This window comes from Osmerus mordax, chromosome 28 (assembly GCF_038355195.1).
Source record: "Osmerus mordax isolate fOsmMor3 chromosome 28, fOsmMor3.pri, whole genome shotgun sequence".
Lineage (NCBI taxonomy): Eukaryota > Metazoa > Chordata > Actinopteri > Osmeriformes > Osmeridae > Osmerus > Osmerus mordax.
Genome location: NC_090077.1, coordinates 2,967,330 through 2,986,711, shown reverse-complemented (window position 1 = coordinate 2,986,711; position 19,382 = coordinate 2,967,330). Strand labels below are relative to the sequence as shown.

Below are 19,382 nucleotides of genomic sequence, written 5' to 3'. Positions count from 1 at the left end.
TGCTTTCACTCGAAATGACTGTCTAACCCAGTAAAAAAAAAAGCTAAGCTTTTTGTAATAAGTGTTGGATGGATATTAAATGAACCTCTGTCACTTAAGGGACGAATGGATGAATAGTTCAGTCAGCATATGAAAATGATTGTATGATGACTTAAAATTACGTTATCACAAGGGATACCAAGTGAAGTGCTTTGATTGTCTAACTGTGAGCCAACAGTTCAAATAATGTCACTAAGACTCTCAATATCTCATATTTTACATGTTTCAAGGTTTGAGAGATGTTAAATAATTGATCAAGTAGTATGCCAAGCCTCTTGGAATCATGTATCAAGCTATCATTCAATACATTATTGTATAAGATCCTTTGTGTGTTGTGTTTTTGTTTGCAACACGTAGACACAAAAATTGTAGTACACACACACACACACACACACACAATGTATGCATAGCCTACAGATCAACAATAAGCAAACACGGTTTCGCCCTGTGCTAAATACATTTTATCAAAAGGATTCGGGGATTGGGACTGTGAACTTGTTTGTTTACATGTTCGCGTGGTCTGGTTCAATGCCCCTCCCCCGTCCTGTGGAACGTAAGGACGTTAGATACGCTCTCACGTCACGCAGTAATATTGGGTTGGAGATTTGCGGCGATGGCGACTCGGCTCTACAACGGGACGAATTTAAACTGGCCTCGGATATGACTAATGTTTATTCATTTAAGGCTAATTTATCGCAATTTTTGTGCACGGATTATCGACCGAATCGTTGGCTTTTAGATTCTCATTCCTTCCCTGTCGGTGAGTCCACCGGTTGTCTCCCTGCTTCGGTGTATTTTGACATAGCAGAGGCCTCCGTTTGGGGTCCGCCCTCCATCTCATAACAACAACAAAAACAGTTCAAGCTAGTCTAGTTAGCTTAGCACTAGCTCTCTGTCACTTGTCTACTAGAAAATGCCAGAACTCTATAAGCTAGTTAGCGACACCCATCGCTTGCTAATTAGCAAGTTCAGAAGAAGAAAGCAATTTACACCCGTTACAATGTATTCCTAATACAAATTGTGCCTTGCAAGCCATACAGTAACATTAATATCAACAACGAGAAGAAGCTAGCTAACTAGCTTTCGTTAGGTTGTCTATATGGGTACCAGTACTGTAGGCTAGCTAACTGAGCCAGTTCTAGTTCTACTAGTGTAGTAGTATGGCAGTGTGCTAGTAGTAAGGCATTGTTTCGATTGACTAGCCTGTTAGCTAACGTTAATTAAACGATGAATAAAGTAGATTGATAGATAGTCGGCTAGCTTGAAATCTGGTGCTAGGTACTGTAACCTTATAGTCGAGTCAATGGGTTATAGCCGAACGTTCGCTAGCGAACTTGGCTACTACACTGTAACTAACTAACAACAACTTTCGTTTAAGGCTGTAATCGTAGTTAGCTAGCGCAGTATATGATTGACTTTTGTGCAATACACAACCATTTCTCTTTATGAAGTCGTAAAGACCTAAAAATCCCGGTGAGCAAGTTGGTTGCAGTAAATGGTTTGCTGTCTTGCAAGTAAGTTGATGAAAGGAAACTTTTGTTGATTTATTTTTTACGTGTTTCATTCTTAGCTCTAGCTACTTTAATTGGAAGGCGTCTCCATGGACCCAGTGATTGCATTGAACAGGGCTGTTTCAAGAGACGTATTAAGCCATATTATTGCATGCAGGGCTTGTGAAGTGCTGCAGGTTCAGATGCATGGTTGTCACGGGACAGGACTGAGGCTGTAAGGGGCTTAGACTGTACTGGATGTGTGACTCTGAACACAGCCAGACGGAGCTGTGGGTCATGAGCCAGCTGAAGTAAACACAACCGTGTGTCCGCGCACGCAGCTTACTGGAGTGCATGTCATAGATATGCTTTATCAGTCAGTGTCAGCAGTGATGTGTGTGCCTGGTTAGGTGAATGAGTGATAACCTCCCAAGACTGCACTTTTCGTCAATTTAAAGGGGCTTATATGAATATGGAATATGAGGACTATTACTCACAGCTAAGAAAACCAATGGCATCTTAAAATCCCCAGGTGTGTGAAGTCCTGACCCCTTTATTCACTGCAGTGATGGTGTCATCCTCTTTATTAATATTTTTGCGTGTTCATGTTCTGTGGATTATGATAGTTTATATTTGCATGCGTTGGGAACTGTTCATATGGCCTTCATCCAAATCTCGCAGATGATTCTAACTCAGCTCATGGAGACATGCCCTTTTAAGTCAGGACATTTGCACTTTTCCATTTCACCAATGTATTTAAATGGTGTCTCTCACCTCACTTCCAGCCTTCTGTAACCACCAAGCTAGCTACATATCCCAGCGAATGAAAAGGCCTATTGTAGATTGAGAGGTGAAGTGAACAGCGTGTACTGTTTGCGATGTTTAGAGTTTTCAGGTGAAACTATTTTGTTCATGCCATGCTTTCTTTCTTTTTTTGCTGCAGAATTACATGCCCTTGCTCTAACCGGTACTACCACAACAGGATCATCAGGATAACACTCCCTCTCCAGCTTCCTGTGATTGGTAGGTCTTGGTGTCGCACCGGCACCACCCCTGTTCTCCAGTTTCAATTGGTACCTTTCATCGGTATGGTGAGGGTTGATAAGAGATTTGAAGTGAACACATCGACCTTTCGGATGATAGGTTAGGTTCCACAAAGTTTTCCTGTTTTGTTGCAATGCGAATGGATTGTTCTGGGGTGGGGCATTGTTATGTTATGGGGGTATGTTATTAACATTGTTATTTATCTTTGCTTCCTTTCGTTTCTTCTCTTGCAGGCAGAGTTTTGGCTCCAGTGAGGAAGACCTGTGTTCCTTATCCAGTGACCCACACTCCTTCACTGGGGCCATGGTAATGTGTGTTTTCATCAAGGTCCTATTTGACAACAATTACAGCAACTTGTCCTGTGTGCTGTGTGCCGAATCGGAAACTCTCCATTGATTTTTACCCTCCAATCAGCTCTCTGTAGCAGGGCCTGTTCCTGTCTGACGTCCACAGTGTCAAAGTTCCACACAAACTGTTTTCGTGCAGATTGTTTTTTATTTAGACTGGAGACATTTCAGCGGGAGAATGATATGGAGAAATATTACGTGATAGCAGATACGGTCTAAGTCAATCATAAACCAGGTTGTGTGTGTGTGTGTTTGAGGTCTAGTTGCCTCCCTCTGGCTGGCCCCAGCAAAGTTGCTCTAGCCATGCCAACTGTCCATGTCAGCTTGGCGCACAGACGGTGGTGGCGCTGAGCTAGCAGGATCTGCTGCCCCGGTCTTTTATCTGTCATCTCTGTGGACCAGCCTGATCTCTCTCTGTGTGTGAGCCTGCTGTGTCATGCTCTGGGCTCGCCCAATCACAGAATGTCCCCTGGGCTTGAAGGGCCTGTTCAAATCGACCGTAAAGACCAAGCATTGGGGGGTAAAGTGGAGAAAATGTCTCTCATCATCTAAGAAATGTCTTCATGACATTTCTTTTTTAAACACTCTCATTACATAGTGGTGGATTACGCAACGTACCCTCACGCTTGCCACTAAGGAAGACAGTTGGCAAACATAGCCCAGTTGAAATCAAAGGCGACCATAATTCAATAGGCCCTCCGAAATTAAATATAGACCTGTAATTTATTTAAGACGCACAGGCGTAAATAGATGACTTATGATAGTTTGTGCTTGAGTGTAGAGTGCGTTGGTGGTTGGTGTGCAAGCCTGGAGGACACAGACATGGTCTAATGGTCGACGTGAAGAAGGGCTCTGTGGTAGACTTCAGGCTGGTGTGTGTCTGTGGGTGGAGATGACTGGGATAGTGTACACGGATGATTGAGCACACCAGTTGGATTCAAAAGCCCTACCCTTTTCAAATATCATTTTATTTCGTACTGCATGTTTTGTGTCGTTCAGTTGTAGAAAAAGAAGCTGTTTGTGGATGATGTTTGGGTGTGTTTTACTTAGTGAACTGACCGTGTATGGAAATTCCTGTAAAAAGCTTAGCGAGGTCTTAAAACTAGAACCCTGAGTTGGTGACACCCAGCTTCATATATTTTTTTCTTTCTCACTGACTCCTTGCTCGCAGGAGGAGGAGGGGCAGCAGAGCTTGGAGTGCATCCAGGCCAATCAGATCTTCCCCAAGAAGTCCCCAGTTCTGGAGGAGGAAGACCTACAGGTGAGTGTAGCGGCCTGCCTAGCACCGAGAGCCAGCACAGTTACCACAACACGATCTACACGTGCTACACACGCACAAGCAGTTGTCGAGTTGGCCAACGTACCTCAGACCTCTCTATACGATGCACTGTTCCAGTTACACGAGGCTGGGTTTATGAGGCCCCGGTTTCCCCCCCGTCGTAAACGGTATCTCTGACTCCCGTTTCCTCCCCCGCCGTGCCAGGTGCCCTACTCCGAGCTGCACGGGGAGTCCACGCTGTACGTGGGCAGAGCCGAGGACGCCGTCATCTCCCTGTCCACCTACCGGCTCCACATCAAGTTCAAAGAGTCCGTCGTCAATGTAAGTGCCGACGTCATCCGAAGAGTGAAGAGACCTCTGAAAAGGCTTTCTAAAAACGCACGGCGTTCACGAGAACAAAATGCCTCGACAGCTTCTCTCGTACGGTAGCTTCTCGAACCCCCACGAGCAACCCTCCAGTCTTTGTCAGCCGGTGGCCTTTCATGTATGAATGGAGCACGCAGCTCAGTGTTCCTGGGGTTTGTGCTGGGCCAGGCTGTCTGCAGAGGGCATGGAGGGCCGGTCCTGGTGATAGATAGACTCCACTGAGCCGCTCGCTTCTTGTCTCACTCGGTCGTTCAGCTTTCCCCTTTTTCACTCGCCGTTGCCATGGTTGCCACGATTCCGTCGGGGATGCACAACACTTCCGCCCTTTTCACACACACACACACACACACACACACATACACACACGCACACACACACACAGAGAGACCGGCTTTGTTACCCGCGGTTGGTTCTTTGCTGAACATCCCCATTACTCTTGTCTTCTCAGTGAGACTAAAACGTCCCTTTTTATGAAAGAGAGGGCTGCTGTATAGTTGTAGCTCATCCCACTCTGTTTTGCTCCAAATTGAATTAGCAGTTGGATTTACTGTTGTTGAAGTGTTGCACTGGCTTATCCATGTAACAGGAAAGGTTTCCTCTGCAGATGTATGAATCAGGAACATTTCAGAGGAAAATAGACCCGTCACACAACATTCTCGGACTATTAGATCTAAACCTAAGTCGATACAAGCCGCCCCACACCTTATAGTTTTCCACTGTGCACGCGTGCTTGTGACGCGTGTGGGTAATAGACTAAATCTAGTTTCAGGTGGCCTTTCCACTCCCTGGAAACAGTGTGATTTTGTCCTCTCACATATCTGAACAGCAGTGCGAGGCGTCTGCATCACATGCCACGGCTTCAGCCGCCGCAGGTCTGCCAGTGGGGTGGAAGGTACCGCGGGGGGGGCGGGGCGGGGGGCGGGGCTGGGGGGGGGGGGGGAGGGGGGCGCGGCCGTTAACAAACACACGAGGAATTTTGGCAGCGGCCAGATTGGCGCTGTAGATTAGAGAGCAGGAATTGAAAGAGGACGGCAGGGTTGTTAGAACGTCAGGAATGTGAGGCGGCAGCAGATCCACACCGCTTTAACCCCATGTCCCGTCCCCCCCTCCCTCTTCTTTTGTTTCTTTCATGGTCCCCCCTCTGTTTTGTGTCGGATATCAGAATTGTTGTTGTGAGGTGTCAGTAAGTACCCGGCAGAAACTGCACGGCGTGATGCCCACAGGCTGGGCTGGTCGACACGGCAACCGCGTGTGTGCTGACCGACGGGTCGCTGCCTGCCCATCCTGCATGGCTTCAGTCCCAGCGTGAAAACACTTCAAACAGTCACACTGCTGTCTAAACTGTCACCGCAGACCGGAGTGTGTTTTGTGTTTGTGCTCCTGTTTTGCTTTTGAAACACACGTAACACATTGTAAAAGTAGAGGACGTGTATTTAAGTATGCCCGTATTCAAAATCTACTCCAAAATTCATATGGTTACAGCCGGAAACAGCTGCAGGTGTATTTGCATAGATCAGATGAGAGGGTGTCATGCTAACTATAGGGTAATAGGAACCCGCAGGCATGCATACAGTAAGGTGAATTGAGGAGAGGTTGAAAACCTGAGTCAACACCTCTAATACATGCGTTCCTGACTGGCTTCATGCTCAGACAATAACAGTGAAGAAACTTCACTGGCATTGACGGCATGTGATTGGCTCTGTGCTGGTGTGAGGGTGTCCTATGGCAAGGCCAGTTTGAAGCACACGCTGCTCTGTTTTGGTGTGAGAAGCCAAGGCGGACATTGTGGCTCCAGGTTGCCCGTCTCAGCGTTTTCTGTCCTCCCCGCCACAGGTTCCCCTGCAGCTCATCGAGAGCGCGGAATGCCGCGACATGTTCCAGCTCCACGTCACCTGCAAGGACTGTAAAGTCGTCAGGTACGACTGGCCAAAACACACACACACACTTCCTCTCCACAGGCCTATTTTCAGAAACACTCGCATTCTTGCGTATGCATGTATTTGTTTGGATTCGTCACGTGACGTCGATGCTCCTGTCGCCCCCAGGTGCCAGTTCTCCACGTTCGAGCAGTGCCAGGAGTGGCTGAAGCGCCTGGCGTTGGTGGTGCGCCCCCCCTCCCGCCTGGAGGACCTGTTCTCCTTCGCCTTCCACGCCTGGTGTGTGGAAGTGTACGCCGGGGAGAAGGAGCAGCACGGGGAACAGTGCCGACCAGGTAAGGAACCACGGCGACCTCCGACCCCCGCCACACCCGGGGGGGGGGGGGGGGGGGGGGGGGGGGCGTATTTCCATCTCCCCCCGCGTTATCTCACCATCCGCCATCGTGTCCTCTTGCCTTTCAGGGGAGCACGTGACCTCCTGGTTCAAGAACGAGGTGGAGAGGATGGGCTTCGACACTCACAACGCCTGGAGGATATCTGACATCAACAGCAAGTTCAGGTACCAGAGTACAGTTCCCTGCACCATCTGATTAGCCCGGCAGCCTGACAAGAGCACTGCTGTGATGATAATTGTGCCTTTCTCCTCTCTGCGGGTTTGGCACGCCCCGCACAGTTAATCCCACGTGTGTGATACAGAGCGTGGTTGTGTACGAATGTCCTTCAACACGGAGAAAGTTTTCCACAGATAAGGGCTCTGACCCATGGATTCAGTGTCGGTGGACAGAGGCTTTAGTTCAAGGCACCACTCGCTCCTGCAGCCCTCGTCTCCTTGTCTAACCCCCCCTCCCCTGTGCCCGTTTGTCCCCTGGCGTGGTCAGGCTGTGTGCCAGCTACCCTCAGCAGCTCCTGGTGCCTGCCTGGATCACTGACAAGGAGCTGGAGAACGTGGCAGCCTTCCGCTCCTGGAAGAGATTCCCTGCTGTGGTGTACAGGTCAGTCTGACAGCTCATAGAAAACACCAAAAAAGAACGAATAACTTAAAGAGATCTGTGTTGTATGTTTATTTGGGCGTTTTTTTACACTGATACAGTGGAGCCTGTTGTTGTCTCGCTGCTGACTGTCCCATGCCTCCTCCCCCCTCCAGGCACCAGAGCACAGGGGCTGTGATCGCCCGCTGTGGCCAGCCGGAGGTCAGCTGGTGGGGCTGGAGGAACGCAGACGACGAGCACCTGGTCCAGTCCATCGCCAAGGCCTGCGCCGTGACGCCGGCCACGGTGGAGGGCGGCGGCGCCCGCAAACACCTGACCAACGGCTCCTACACCAACGGCACGGACCTGGGCGACACGGACTTCGGTTAGTCCGCCGCAACGCGTGGAAGTGCTCCCGCACAGACACGCCCGTGCTATCTTTTCGGTTGAGATGCACGGCTTGTCGGGACATGTCGGGGGGAAGGGTTTCACTGTGTTTCTGTGAGCGGTCGGATCTCACAACACGGTTTAATGTGAACGACTACGTCGACCCGACTATCCGACCATCCATCGGAATCATCTTGAAATTAAAGTTGGGTGTGACAGCCTATATAGATAAAAGGGTATTCTTGTTTTCTGCCTGTGCAGAGTCCTCCATGACCAACAGCTCGGAGGTGGAGACACTGGCTATCCAGCCCCACAAGCTGCTCATCCTGGACGCCCGCTCCTATGCCGCCGCAGTGGCCAACCGGGCCAAGGGCGGGGGTTGTGAGTGCCCAGGTAAGACTGCCCACCTCTCACTCCTGCATGGCCTAGCGTGGCTCCGTCAGGATGTTGTCTGTCCCCCCCCCCCCTGTCCAGGTGTTTGTTGTTGTTCGGCTGACTCCCACCCTTCTTTTTTTCTCTCCAGAGTACTACCCCAACTGTGAGGTGGTGTTCATGGGCATGGCCAACATCCACTCCATACGCAAGAGCTTCCAGTCTCTGCGCTTTCTCTGCACCCAGATGCCTGACCCAGCCAAGTAAGTTCTGGCTGAATCAGCCAGCCAACAAGAAAGTCAGTCAGTCGGTCACAGTCAGTCAGTCCTATCCACAGTGGGACCTGCTCTGGTCCTGGTTAATAGCAGACATGCAGGAGTCTACTGTGCTGGAGTGACTGAGCAGTAACTGGAATAACTGGCAATCCCAGCTGTGTTATGGCCTTGGCTCCACATCTGGGTGTGATTTTCGCAAGCTGGCCCAGCCCCAAACGTAGAGATCTCTTTCCAACTGCGCTCACAGATTCCACCGGGTAATTTGTAATTGAATCATGCTGACTCCTTTTAAATCAAGAGCACATTGTTTGAAGTACTCTGAAATAATAAGAGGTCCAGCTTCTCCAAACAGGGGTCAAAGGCAATGTGAGGAGGGCAAAGCAAATAAGGAATCACTCGAAACAGCTTCTAATATTTACTTGAATCTGTAACTTTTGTGATATCCATTAAGACAATACATGTAAGAGGGCTCTAGCACCTTAGACCAGACACACACACACAAACACTGAGGAGTGTGTTTAAGTGCTCTGGGTCCAGACACGTGGTGACTGTGTGACTTTTGGGAGAGCGCCGCGTGACTTGTGTCTCTCCGTGGCAGCTGGCTGTCGGCTCTGGAGAGCACCAAGTGGCTGCAGCACCTGTCCCTGCTGCTGAAGGCCGCCCTGCTGGTGGTGAACGCCGTAGACCGCGACCGCCGGCCCGTCCTGGTCCACTGCTCCGACGGCTGGGACCGCACGCCCCAGATCGCCGCCCTGTCCAAGCTGCTGCTGGATCCCTACTACCGCACCATCGAGGTGGGCTGTGGTGTGCCCGAGGGCTGGAGATCTGTCGCTTACGCTATGTGCATCAACTTGAAGTTGAATACTAACAGTAAAGAACCAAGTGTTGGTTTTGTTGTGTGTTTTTTTCCCTTTTTTATTGTTCTCACGTTGCTATTACTTTCTGGAAGGTTCCCGTTTCCTGCATTTCCTCACCTCCCCTTTCCTCATCTGTCTTCACTGATCTGTACCAAATATTATTTGGTTCTTTTATTAAAACCTTAACTGCATAAAACATCTTTCTTTGATCAGATTTCAACCTGGTTCAACAGGCAGATATAATCCATAATTTATCGGCCACATTTTCTTATCGGAACTTTCTACATCGTGCATCCCTAAAGAAAGCTCACTTTTAAAATAAAGATGGCTTCTCAGCTTCTTTATCTTTTATTTGACGATGTGACAAAACCCACATGAGCAGGAATTTGAGACCGGGCCACCATGCTTTGGGCTCCTGCCAGCAGGTTGTGTGTGCTTATCCATTGGGCCATCACGGCAGTGCTTTGCCTTTTTGTAGAAAGAAAGTTTATCCTGAAAGATGTATTAGAAATGTTGTTGTGTCTTCTTGGAGACATGGTAGCTCACTGGTTAAGAGCGTGTACCATGTAATTTGTGGACCAGGGTTCAATTCCCTCCAGTCTGTTTTTGACCTTCCCCAAAAAGATTTAGAGTTGGAAGTGCTTTCCCCATTAAGTGAAGTACCCAAGAGCAGTGACCACATCTTAACAGTCCCAATGGCTCATAGGAGAGTGAAGCTGTCTCGTAAAAGGTTAAATGTTTGATTCCAGGAAGGCTGTTGTCAAATTTTAAAATCTATCATATGTTCGCAGAGGCAAGTACCCGAGAACAGTGTGAATATCCAACCAGTCCCAATGGCTCATAGGAGAGGGACGCAGCCTCACAAACATGAGGTTGATGGTTTGAATCCAGGCAGCTGCTGCTGCTGCCAAATTGTAAAGCGCAGATTGGCATTAAAATGCATGTCAAGAACGCCCGGAGAAAGTACTTCTCTGCGAAGGGCTTCCGTGGTGTGGCGGTTAAAGGGCATGAACAAAGACAAGTCACTGGGTACTTGGAGTTCACACATCGCAGGTTCGAATCTCACCCATGGTCGGGTTGAATCGTCACCCACGGTTGTCTGGAGCCGCCCCGGCTACACGAGGCAGGGGGGGGGGCAATCTCCCCCCCCGGTGGTTCCCAACAATAACCCAAGAGGTTATCCAGTCCAGGAAGCCAACAACAGGGACTTTTTACCAAAAATTCTGTGGATTTCATTTTTGTGTGCCCCGCTAGCCGGCCGGCGAGGCAGCCGAAATTTCACGGCATTTTGGTGAGGAGGGAGGAGCCACTGGGAAAAGGGGGAGGAGACCCTGGGAAAAGGGGGATGGGCCTCAGGGGGAGGGAGGGGCCACACATTTGTCATGTGTTAATCTAACATGTAATTATTTGTCCAGGGCTTCCAGGTGCTGGTGGAGACCGAGTGGCTGGATTTTGGTCACAAGTTTGCAGACCGCTGTGGTCACGGGGACAACTCGGAGGACTTGAACGAGCGCTGCCCGGTCTTCTTGCAGTGGCTGGACTGTGTGCACCAGCTGCAGAGGCAGTTCCCATGCTCTTTTGAGTTTAACGAGGCCTTTCTGGTCAGTGTACATATTGAGTGTTTGTATTTGCATCAGTGCAAATGATACATCACAATGACCCAAAGGCAGCACAAGGGTTAAGTTTGATTCTGTCTGTGAGCCCGCGATACAGTAGGTTTTAGCAAGTTCAAACATGTCTGTTTGCATTCCTGTGTGTGCAGGTAAAACTGGTGCAGCACTCCTACTCCTGTCTGTTCGGCACGTTCCTGTGCAACAGCGGGAAGGAGAGAGAGGACCGCCATGTTCGGGAGAGGACCTGCTCCGTGTGGTCTCTGCTGCGACCAGCCTACCGCGCCTTGAGGAACATGCTCTACTCCTCCCACTCCGAAACCGTACGTTTGCGTCCCCGTTTTTAGACTAGAACATTCCTCCACGCCTTGTGTACTGTACAGTGGAGAGACCAGTACACTGAGAACGCCCCCGGGGGAATATTTCCCCTATGTTTATTTTATTGTTGATGGTTTTAGAGTCAGATTTATGATCCCATAAAGCTACATTTCTGTGGTCTTTTGTGTCGTCATTTTGTCATTCGCCCTACATACTTTGAGTTCTCCCATTGTCTTTTTCTCTATTCGTGGGATCTGGTGGCTCCCTGCTTTATCTAAAACCCGGTCCTTCTCCCAGGTGCTCCACCCAGTTTGCCACGTGCGTAACCTGATGCTGTGGACCGCGGTCTACCTGCCTAGCTCCTCCCCCACCACCCCCTCGGACGACTCGTGCGCGCCCTACCCCGTGCCAGGTGCCAACCCCGAGGATGCACCTCTGGGCAGGTGAGCCTCTCACTGATGTAAGACACGCCCAGGGGCCGCCTCCGTCGCCTGGGCGACAACACCGCTCTGCTCTCCTAGGGCTTAACAGATGACATCATCAACAATGCTTTGCATGTTCTATGGATTATATTACTCCTGTCTTGATTCAATAGCTGCAGGGATAACAGTGGGTTGTTAAGGTTAATCTTCAATCATCTTCTCAATCACATGAACTATGCTTTGCCCCATATTTCCTATTCATGGATATGCATCTCTTGAGCCTGAACATTCTCCAATGATTAAATGATCATGTGAACGTAGCACAGCCTCAATCATAAGGCCTCAAAGACTCAAAGGTTCATTGTTTTTGCAATGAAAGGGCAATTTCCATGTGCTAATCAGCAAAATTCTTCTCCCCTTTCCCCCCCTCCATCACATACTGACCCGAAAGACGTCCGAAAACCCGCTCGTTTGATAACCTTCCCAGCGCGTGTGAGTTGGGATCCAGCCCGGCCCCGAACCGGCGCTCCAGTGACCCGAGCCTGAACGAGAAGTGGCAGGACCACCGGCGCTCCCTGGAGGTCAACATGGCTGTGGGGCCCGAGGGGACACAGGAGCAGGAGGGTCGGGCCTGCAGCCAGCCCGGCTCGGGGCCTCCGGCGGGGGAGCCGGTCGCCCCGGAGGAGGAAGGCCCACCAGGGCCGCAGGGGGCGGAGCCTGCGGCCGCAGAGTCTGCCGAGGAGGCGGAGCTGTCCGTGGCGGGGGGAGTGGCCGAGGGTCAGATGGTGAACATCCTCCACGAGGCCACCAAGGAGGAGGCCAGCGCCGCCCTAGCCCAGGCTGCTAGCGTCGCTATTGGAGGAGAGAAGGAGGCTAACGCCAATGTTATTGAGACTGATAAATATGCTAAAGTCAATGGTGTTGAGGCTCCACCAGCAGAGTACCATCCACAGAATGGCACGTCCTCCCCAGGGGAGCCCGCCGTGCCCCCGGCCAGTCCTCCCCAGCCCCCTGCATGCCCAGAAGAGAAGGAGGAGGCCGCTGCGGAGGCCCAGGAGCCAGTGGAGCAGGTCCTGGAGAACCGCACCGACCCAGAGGAGACCGACGACAGCCCCAGTCCGCCCAGCACAGCCCAGCCAGCCCCCGACACCCACAGGACTATGACCAACGGCTTTGGAGAGAGGACACCCGAGGAACCAGAGGCGGGAGAGAACCCTTGCACAGACACCGACTCCAGCACCGCCCTCCCAGAGCCCCTGGAGCCCCCTGATAAGAGGCCCTCCCTCATGGAGAGCTCCACAGAGACTTTAACTGAAGAAGCCTGCATCCGGCCCCCATCCCCACCCCAGGTCCTAGCCAACCACACCCCAGAGCCCTGCGCCGAGGGCAGGAGCCAGCCGCCCTGCCCCAGGAGAGAGAACGGGCTGACCGAGGCCGAGCCGTGGGCCTCCAGGACTTTAAACGGCGGCAGCAAGCGGCCCTCCCTCAGTGCCTTCCAGCCGGCCAGCGCCGAGCACAACCTGTGCAACGGCGGCAGCCTGGACGGCGAGCCCAACTGGGCCCGGGTGAACGGGGAGCGCGCCCCCCTCAGCAGGCAGGTGTCCCAGGCCAGCTGCGGCTCGTTGACCCCCCACCCCCGGGGCTCCCAGCACCGCTGCCTCCACGCCCTGCTGGGGCGCCCCGCCTCCAGCCCCGAGCAGCCGGCCGGAGGGCGCAGCCTCCTGGACGACGACGGCCTCACCCTGCACACGGACGTCATCCAACAGCGGCTGCGGCAGATCGAGGCGGGCCACCAGATGGAGGTGGAGACTCTGAGGAGGCAGGTGCAGGAGCTGTGGAGCCGCCTGGAGAGCCAGCAGCACGGGGGCTCCCTGCGCCTCAACGGGGACATGGGGGACGAGCTGGTACGGCTGCCGACACTCAGTCAAACAAACGCAAACTCTGTTCAGCGACAGGCTAACTTGACCTGTCTCTCTCTCTTCCCTCAGACCTCGATGACAGACTCGGAGTACAGCATGGACCCCAACTGCATGTCGCGCTGCAGCACCGAGCTGTTCTCCGAGGCCAGCTGGGAGCAGGTGGACAAGCAGGACGCTGAGGTGAGCTGCCTTTTACAGGGGCCCACCTCCGGGAGGGGGTCTGGGGGCGGGGGGGCTAACAGACAAAGCAGACCAGAGAGTTAGTGGCAGCTTGGGCTGAGCGAGGTACTGAGATGTGGCTGCTGTTTGCAGGTGACCCGCTGGTATCCGGACCACTTGGCAGCCCAGTGCTACGGGTGTGAGAGTAGGTTCTGGCTGGCTGCCAGGAAACATCACTGCAGGTAAACAACACAGGCTTCTCTCCCTGCTCGCAGGCTAGCTGGAATCAGGCTTTGCCCCCTTAAGACACACATAGACCTCTTGCTTTGTTGAGAGCTGGTTGGGTGATCCGTTTCATTTCCTGTCAATGCTTCTTTCGTGGAGAGCTGTCTCACGGCGTGTTTGGGCCTGCAAGTATCCACGCACCACCTTGTCATTGAGCTCCTTCACTTTCAGACCTCTCTGGCAGATTGGATGAACGACAATGGAACTTGTCTTTGAACTCTTGCCACTTCTAGGCAGGGCTATCTTCCACAACACATTCCTGTTATTTTAATGCCTATCACTGTCCTCGTGCCAGAGCTCTCACAAAAGGCAATATCTGTCCCCCAAGGGTGCTTTCTGCCTGTCGGTCAGATGGGAGCATTTCCTCTCTGCTTTTCTCATTTCCTCATATTGTTTCTGTCCTCCCTGCTTCCTCTCCTGCTTCCTCTCCTGCTTCCTCTCCTGCTTCCTCTCCTGCTTCCTCTCCTGCTTCCTCTCCTGCTTCCTCTCCTGCTTCCTCTCCTGCTTCCTCTCCTGCTTCCTCTCCTGCTTCCTCTCCTGCTTCCTCTCCTGCTTCCTCTCCTGCTTCCTCTCCTGCTTCCTCTCCTGCTTCCTCTCCTGCTTCCTCTCCTGCTTCCTCTCCTGCTTCCTCTCCTGCTTCCTCTCCTGCTTCCTCTCCCCTCAGGGCCTTCCTCCTCCCCGGCACACTGCCACGTTAGTTTCAGAGGCTTGGCTGGTCATAAGATTTACAGCATCTGTACCAAAGGGCAAATTTGGGGCAATGTTTACAGTCATCATCCAGTTAAGAGATAGCGTCTTTAAATGTGCTCGCATAATTTTGGTCTCATTACAAAAAGTCACAATGGCCACAATATCCCCCCAAAATTGGTTGTTATGCGGTATTTGTTGGTATGTAGTCTGGAGCCAATGACAAGTATTTTGCAATTATATGTAGTACGAGTATACAAAGAGATTGATGTGATATTAAAGCGGAATCTTGGGGTGAGATGGTCAGTTATTATGGGATAGGATAGCTAAGATGACACCTGAGAGCAGTGTGATGCCAGTCTGGTCCGGGTCAGTCTCTGATGGCTGTTCTTGTCCATTCTCTACCCCCTCTCCTCCACAGTGGCAGAGAGCCTGTCCAAGAGGCCTGGTGAGATATGACTCCACTGTCCCCCCCCCTCCTCCTTCCTCCCCCTCCCTCTCACGCCCCCCCCCCCCTCCTCCCTTCCCATTAACCCTGCATCGCTACAAATACTTTGTTGACATCATCCTCCTAACCCCCACCCCCCCACCCCCCTTCCCGCCAGCACCCCCTGCCAGCACCCCCCAGCTGTCAGAGATGGCTCTCACTGGGCATCTGTCCTGTGGAATGTGTAAGCATGATGAGTGACAGAATGACTATTAACATGCAGCAATTTACAATGGCTGTAAGCCATACAGGTGCTTCTAGTATGGAAGTAAGACAGGTGCTCCTTGTATGGAAGTAAGACGGGTGATCTTAGTATGGAAGTAAGACGGGTGCTCCTTGTATGGAAGTAAGACGGGTGATCTTAGTATGGAAGTAAGACGGGTGATCTTAGAATGGAAGTAAGACGGGTTATCTTAGTATGTAAGACTTGTGATCCTGTATGTAGGGCAGTAAGCTGCTTATAGCATGTATAGCAGTCAACAGCATAAATCAACGAGGTGTTTTCTAGTATGAGTGTCAGGGCCTACTCTGCATGTTCTCTCACCTGGAACATTCCAATCAATGACTTAAGTGTTGCGCCACCCGTAATAAATTAATTAACCATGGACTAACTCGCCTCCCCCCACCACACCAAGAGCTAGTGTACCTCACCAGACTGTACCCCAGGGCAAGCCCCCTCCTCCCCCCCCCAGCACTCAATGGGTTCCCTCAGACCTACTGTACGTGACAAGGGTGGACTAATGTTCCATGGTGAATTTAATTGGTTGGGTTTTCTAGCACTCTGAGGGCCATGGTGCATGTTCAGCTTCCCGAGTACAGTCGCATACAGTTACTTGAACAAGCTGCCGTTGTGCGTGCGGAAGCATGGGCGTACTGTACCTCCTGAGCGAGCATGATGTCATCGGTAACCTGACATTGTGTGTGGCGGACACAGTTATTTACTTACCTGCTTGGTCGTATGCAGGGGGGTTAACAGGTGGGGTTAGGTACGCTCTGATTCTGTCCTGGAGCGTCATTCTCCCACCGCTGTGAATAATAAGATCCTGTGCAATTGGATATTGTTTACACCGGGTTGTTAAACGGTGCCCCCCTCCCCCAACTCCCCCCCCCCCCCCCCCCCCCAGCATTCGACTCAAATACAGTTCTCCACCTGAACAGGCTGCCTCGCTGTCTCCCCCTACAGGAACTGTGGGAATGTGTTCTGTGCCAGCTGCTGCGACCAGAAGATCCCCGTGCCGAGCCAGCAGCTGTTTGAGCCCACCCGCGTGTGCAAGACCTGCTTCGGGAACCTCCAGCTCACCGCCGCTCCCGTGGAGCTGGAGCTGGAGACGCCCATCCCAGCCAGCTCCGACTAGCCAGACCCCTCCTGGACTGGAGCAGAGCCCCTCCCCTTTTGAATGGTGGATATGCACGGGAGGGAATGGACAAGGTGGGACAGAACTGCGGGGAGATGGGACTGCACCCCGAGGCGCAGGAGGAGCGCTGGGCTGACGGGCTGCTCTGGCCAGGCAGGCACGAGGAGGGACATCTACAACAGAACACTCATTTGTTCATCTATGACATATTACAGAGATTCTCTCCCCCTCCCCTCCCCCCCCTATACATCCCCGTGTACCGTCGTGTCGAGTTGACGTTTCCTTTTCTGATCGTTTGAGTTCAGGAGAGACGTTTTGGAGACGAGGAGTCGTCGCTCCTTCATCAGACGTGGCCGGGACCAGAAGAGACCCTAGGGGAGTCTGTGATTGAGAGAGTGTTGGGTTTAAAACGGCACTCAGATGATCGTCCTCTCCTGGCTTGTCTTACCATTTGGCTCTTCCCAAACGCAACGCTACGCGAGAGGCCGAACAGGTGGACATGGTGTCAGCTGGCGTTATCTCTCCGCGCTCCAGGACGCCTTGCCAGTTCCCATCCGAGAGCCGGAGGAGGCTTCTGCCAGGGAGAGCCCTTCACTCCGAATCAAGACTACCCCACCTCGCCTGCGCTTGCCCCGCCGTCGTCTGTACATTTCATCATGTTTGTTCGGTCCGTAATATCTAAGGTTTCAGTCAGAGGTGATGCAATGGTTGTTATCCAGTCATTATGGGACTCTCTACAGTTAATACTCGGACTAAGTTTACAGTCGAGAACGGGGATAGCTTCGATTCTACACCGGTTTTGTCGATCATAACATTCAAATTTGTAAAGGGGAGGGGGGGGGGGAGGTTGAAATATTTAAATATAAATGTTATGACACATGTCCGTGGTTGACCCAATGCCTCACCTCTGATGTATGTGCTGACCGAGAAGGATTGAATATCATACCGAGATGTTTACTTCTGCGCTGGTGTTGAACCACAAGTGACACTAGAGGGTGCTGTTGGCTTGTTAGCTTAGCCTGCTCCTTAAGAAGCGTGTACTTTAATCTCCCAAAGACGCCCTCCCTTGCCCAAACGCCCTTCACTGACATCCTCGCAGACAAACAATTTTGTAAAATAAATGAATAAAGAAATTAAATAATATATTCAGATAAGTATATAGCATTTAAAAAGTTGTATAGAATCCTTAAATAGTGGCTCACTAAATTAGTCACCAAAACGTTTTTTTTTTGGTTGTATCTTTTCTTTGTTCCGTTGTTGATCGCAGAGAAAGAACTATATTTACATCCTATTGAGATCACAGGTGTGGATATTTTTTAAGGGGAACAGGTTGTCCTGTTTTAATGCTGCAGTGGTTTTTCCCTTTTAAATGCTATCAGTTTTTTTCGTTATTTATTTACATTGTCAAATTGTTGTTCAAATTGGGACAATTCACTTGCCACAGGATAATCAGTGTTTATTAGTAACTGCTCTGAAGGGCAAGTAAGAGAAGGCCCTTGTCAATAAGATGCCTATGCACTTAGATAACAGTGGTCCAAAACAAGCAAGCTGAGCCCAAACCGACCCCCTTTCCCCTCACACACACACACACACACTCCATTGACACACACGCACACACTACCTCTACCATGGACACATACAAACATACTCGTACACGCAGAGACAGACGCTCACTGCGCTTGTAGTGGTTGATCGATTATTGCATTGCAGATTTGCATCATCAAGAATGGCCTTCGGATATTTCAGAATTTGTGTTTTACAAGCAGTCAGCTGAAGTGTTAAAGGTACAACATAAAAGCCTAGACTACGTTCAAGATTGATCCAGACTGCCAATCTTTGATTACTAATCTATATTTTTTGTTATCCTAGCAGTAGGCCTACACTAAACTCAAAAGATTCACTTAGATTCAGATTCACGCTTCTATATTTTAGAGCCACTGTATTTAGCTAAAACACGGACAGCTATGCAGGAACGGCAATCCCTGTCATTAGCCTGACTATATAGCATTTAGCTTGTATGTTTGACAGTTGGAAGTGGGCGAACCTCTGCTGCTGATAACTAAGACCTTGAAGCGCCAAACAAGATCTGAGCCCAAGTCCCTTTAGGGGTAGGGTGGTAGCTGGCCTGCTGTGACATCACAGTCGATGGTGAGAGGGCAAGCCCAGGACTGCTCCACCATCACTGACGAGGGATGCCCATCTTGTCGATCCAACAATCCATGAATGTGAATTTTAAAGGAAAGTGATCCATCATTATCATTTTTACAATTTGCACAGTACAGTATATCTATCAAAGTAGACACTGCCTCACAAGTACATCAAAATAAAGCTGAATATGAAAGTCCAACATTCTATTCTGTATTTTAATTCTGTCACTCATATGAACTGTGGACTCCCTGTGAGGGAATGGGCGTGGTTTTGGTTGGATGTGTTGGGGCTGTTGGGGGAACATGAATGTGAGGGTGTGTGTGATGGTTTGGAGGTCAAACAGGGAGGGGATGGGAAAGAGCTTCTTTTTTTTTTTGGAACAGTTGCTTTTTTGTTAAAATTCTCCTTGCTGATGTTATCCTTCTCATACTGTCCTGTAGGAGGCTTCACTGCATTGGCCCAGTAATAGTGTGCGTGTTTGAGCATGTGTGTTTGTGTTTTATGAATATTGGTGTGTGTGTGGGTGTGTGTGTGTGTGTGTGTGGACTGGTGCCAAGCAGTTCTTAAACGGGTCTCTCACAAAGGGATCACTCTCTTCTTATTCTCCTTGTTTTGTGTGACAAGCACTTTCAACCTTTTAATTTTGCCCCTGTTGAAGAGGACTTTTTAGCTGTATATTGCGATTTCTTGT

The 19,382-nt window shown here is 50.8% G+C and overlaps 1 protein-coding gene across 4 annotated transcripts; it reads left to right on the top strand.

The window, feature by feature from the left end:
• The first annotated feature begins 640 nt into the window (after nucleotides 1-640).
• Nucleotides 641-18,890, top strand: mtmr3 (myotubularin related protein 3). Of its 4 annotated transcripts, XM_067230988.1 has the most exons (22): nucleotides 661-799; nucleotides 2,473-2,552; nucleotides 2,807-2,879; nucleotides 4,092-4,181; nucleotides 4,404-4,520; nucleotides 5,728-5,748; nucleotides 6,399-6,481; nucleotides 6,611-6,777; nucleotides 6,905-7,001; nucleotides 7,321-7,434; nucleotides 7,587-7,795; nucleotides 8,059-8,190; nucleotides 8,321-8,432; nucleotides 9,043-9,238; nucleotides 10,717-10,902; nucleotides 11,064-11,234; nucleotides 11,527-11,672; nucleotides 12,103-13,555; nucleotides 13,640-13,750; nucleotides 13,883-13,971; nucleotides 15,123-15,149; nucleotides 16,372-18,890. In XM_067230988.1, exons 3-22 carry the CDS (start codon nucleotides 2,877-2,879, stop codon nucleotides 16,541-16,543), a joined length of 3,696 nt encoding a protein of 1,231 aa, XP_067087089.1. In that variant the 5' UTR covers nucleotides 661-799; nucleotides 2,473-2,552; nucleotides 2,807-2,876; the 3' UTR covers nucleotides 16,544-18,890. The 4 variants fall into 4 exon arrangements, with proteins under 4 accessions (XP_067087090.1, XP_067087092.1, XP_067087089.1 ...); XM_067230989.1 differs by lacking the exon at nucleotides 5,728-5,748 and having other exon boundaries at nucleotides 641-799; XM_067230990.1 differs by lacking the exon at nucleotides 15,123-15,149.
• The last annotated feature ends 492 nt before the right edge of the window (nucleotides 18,891-19,382 follow it).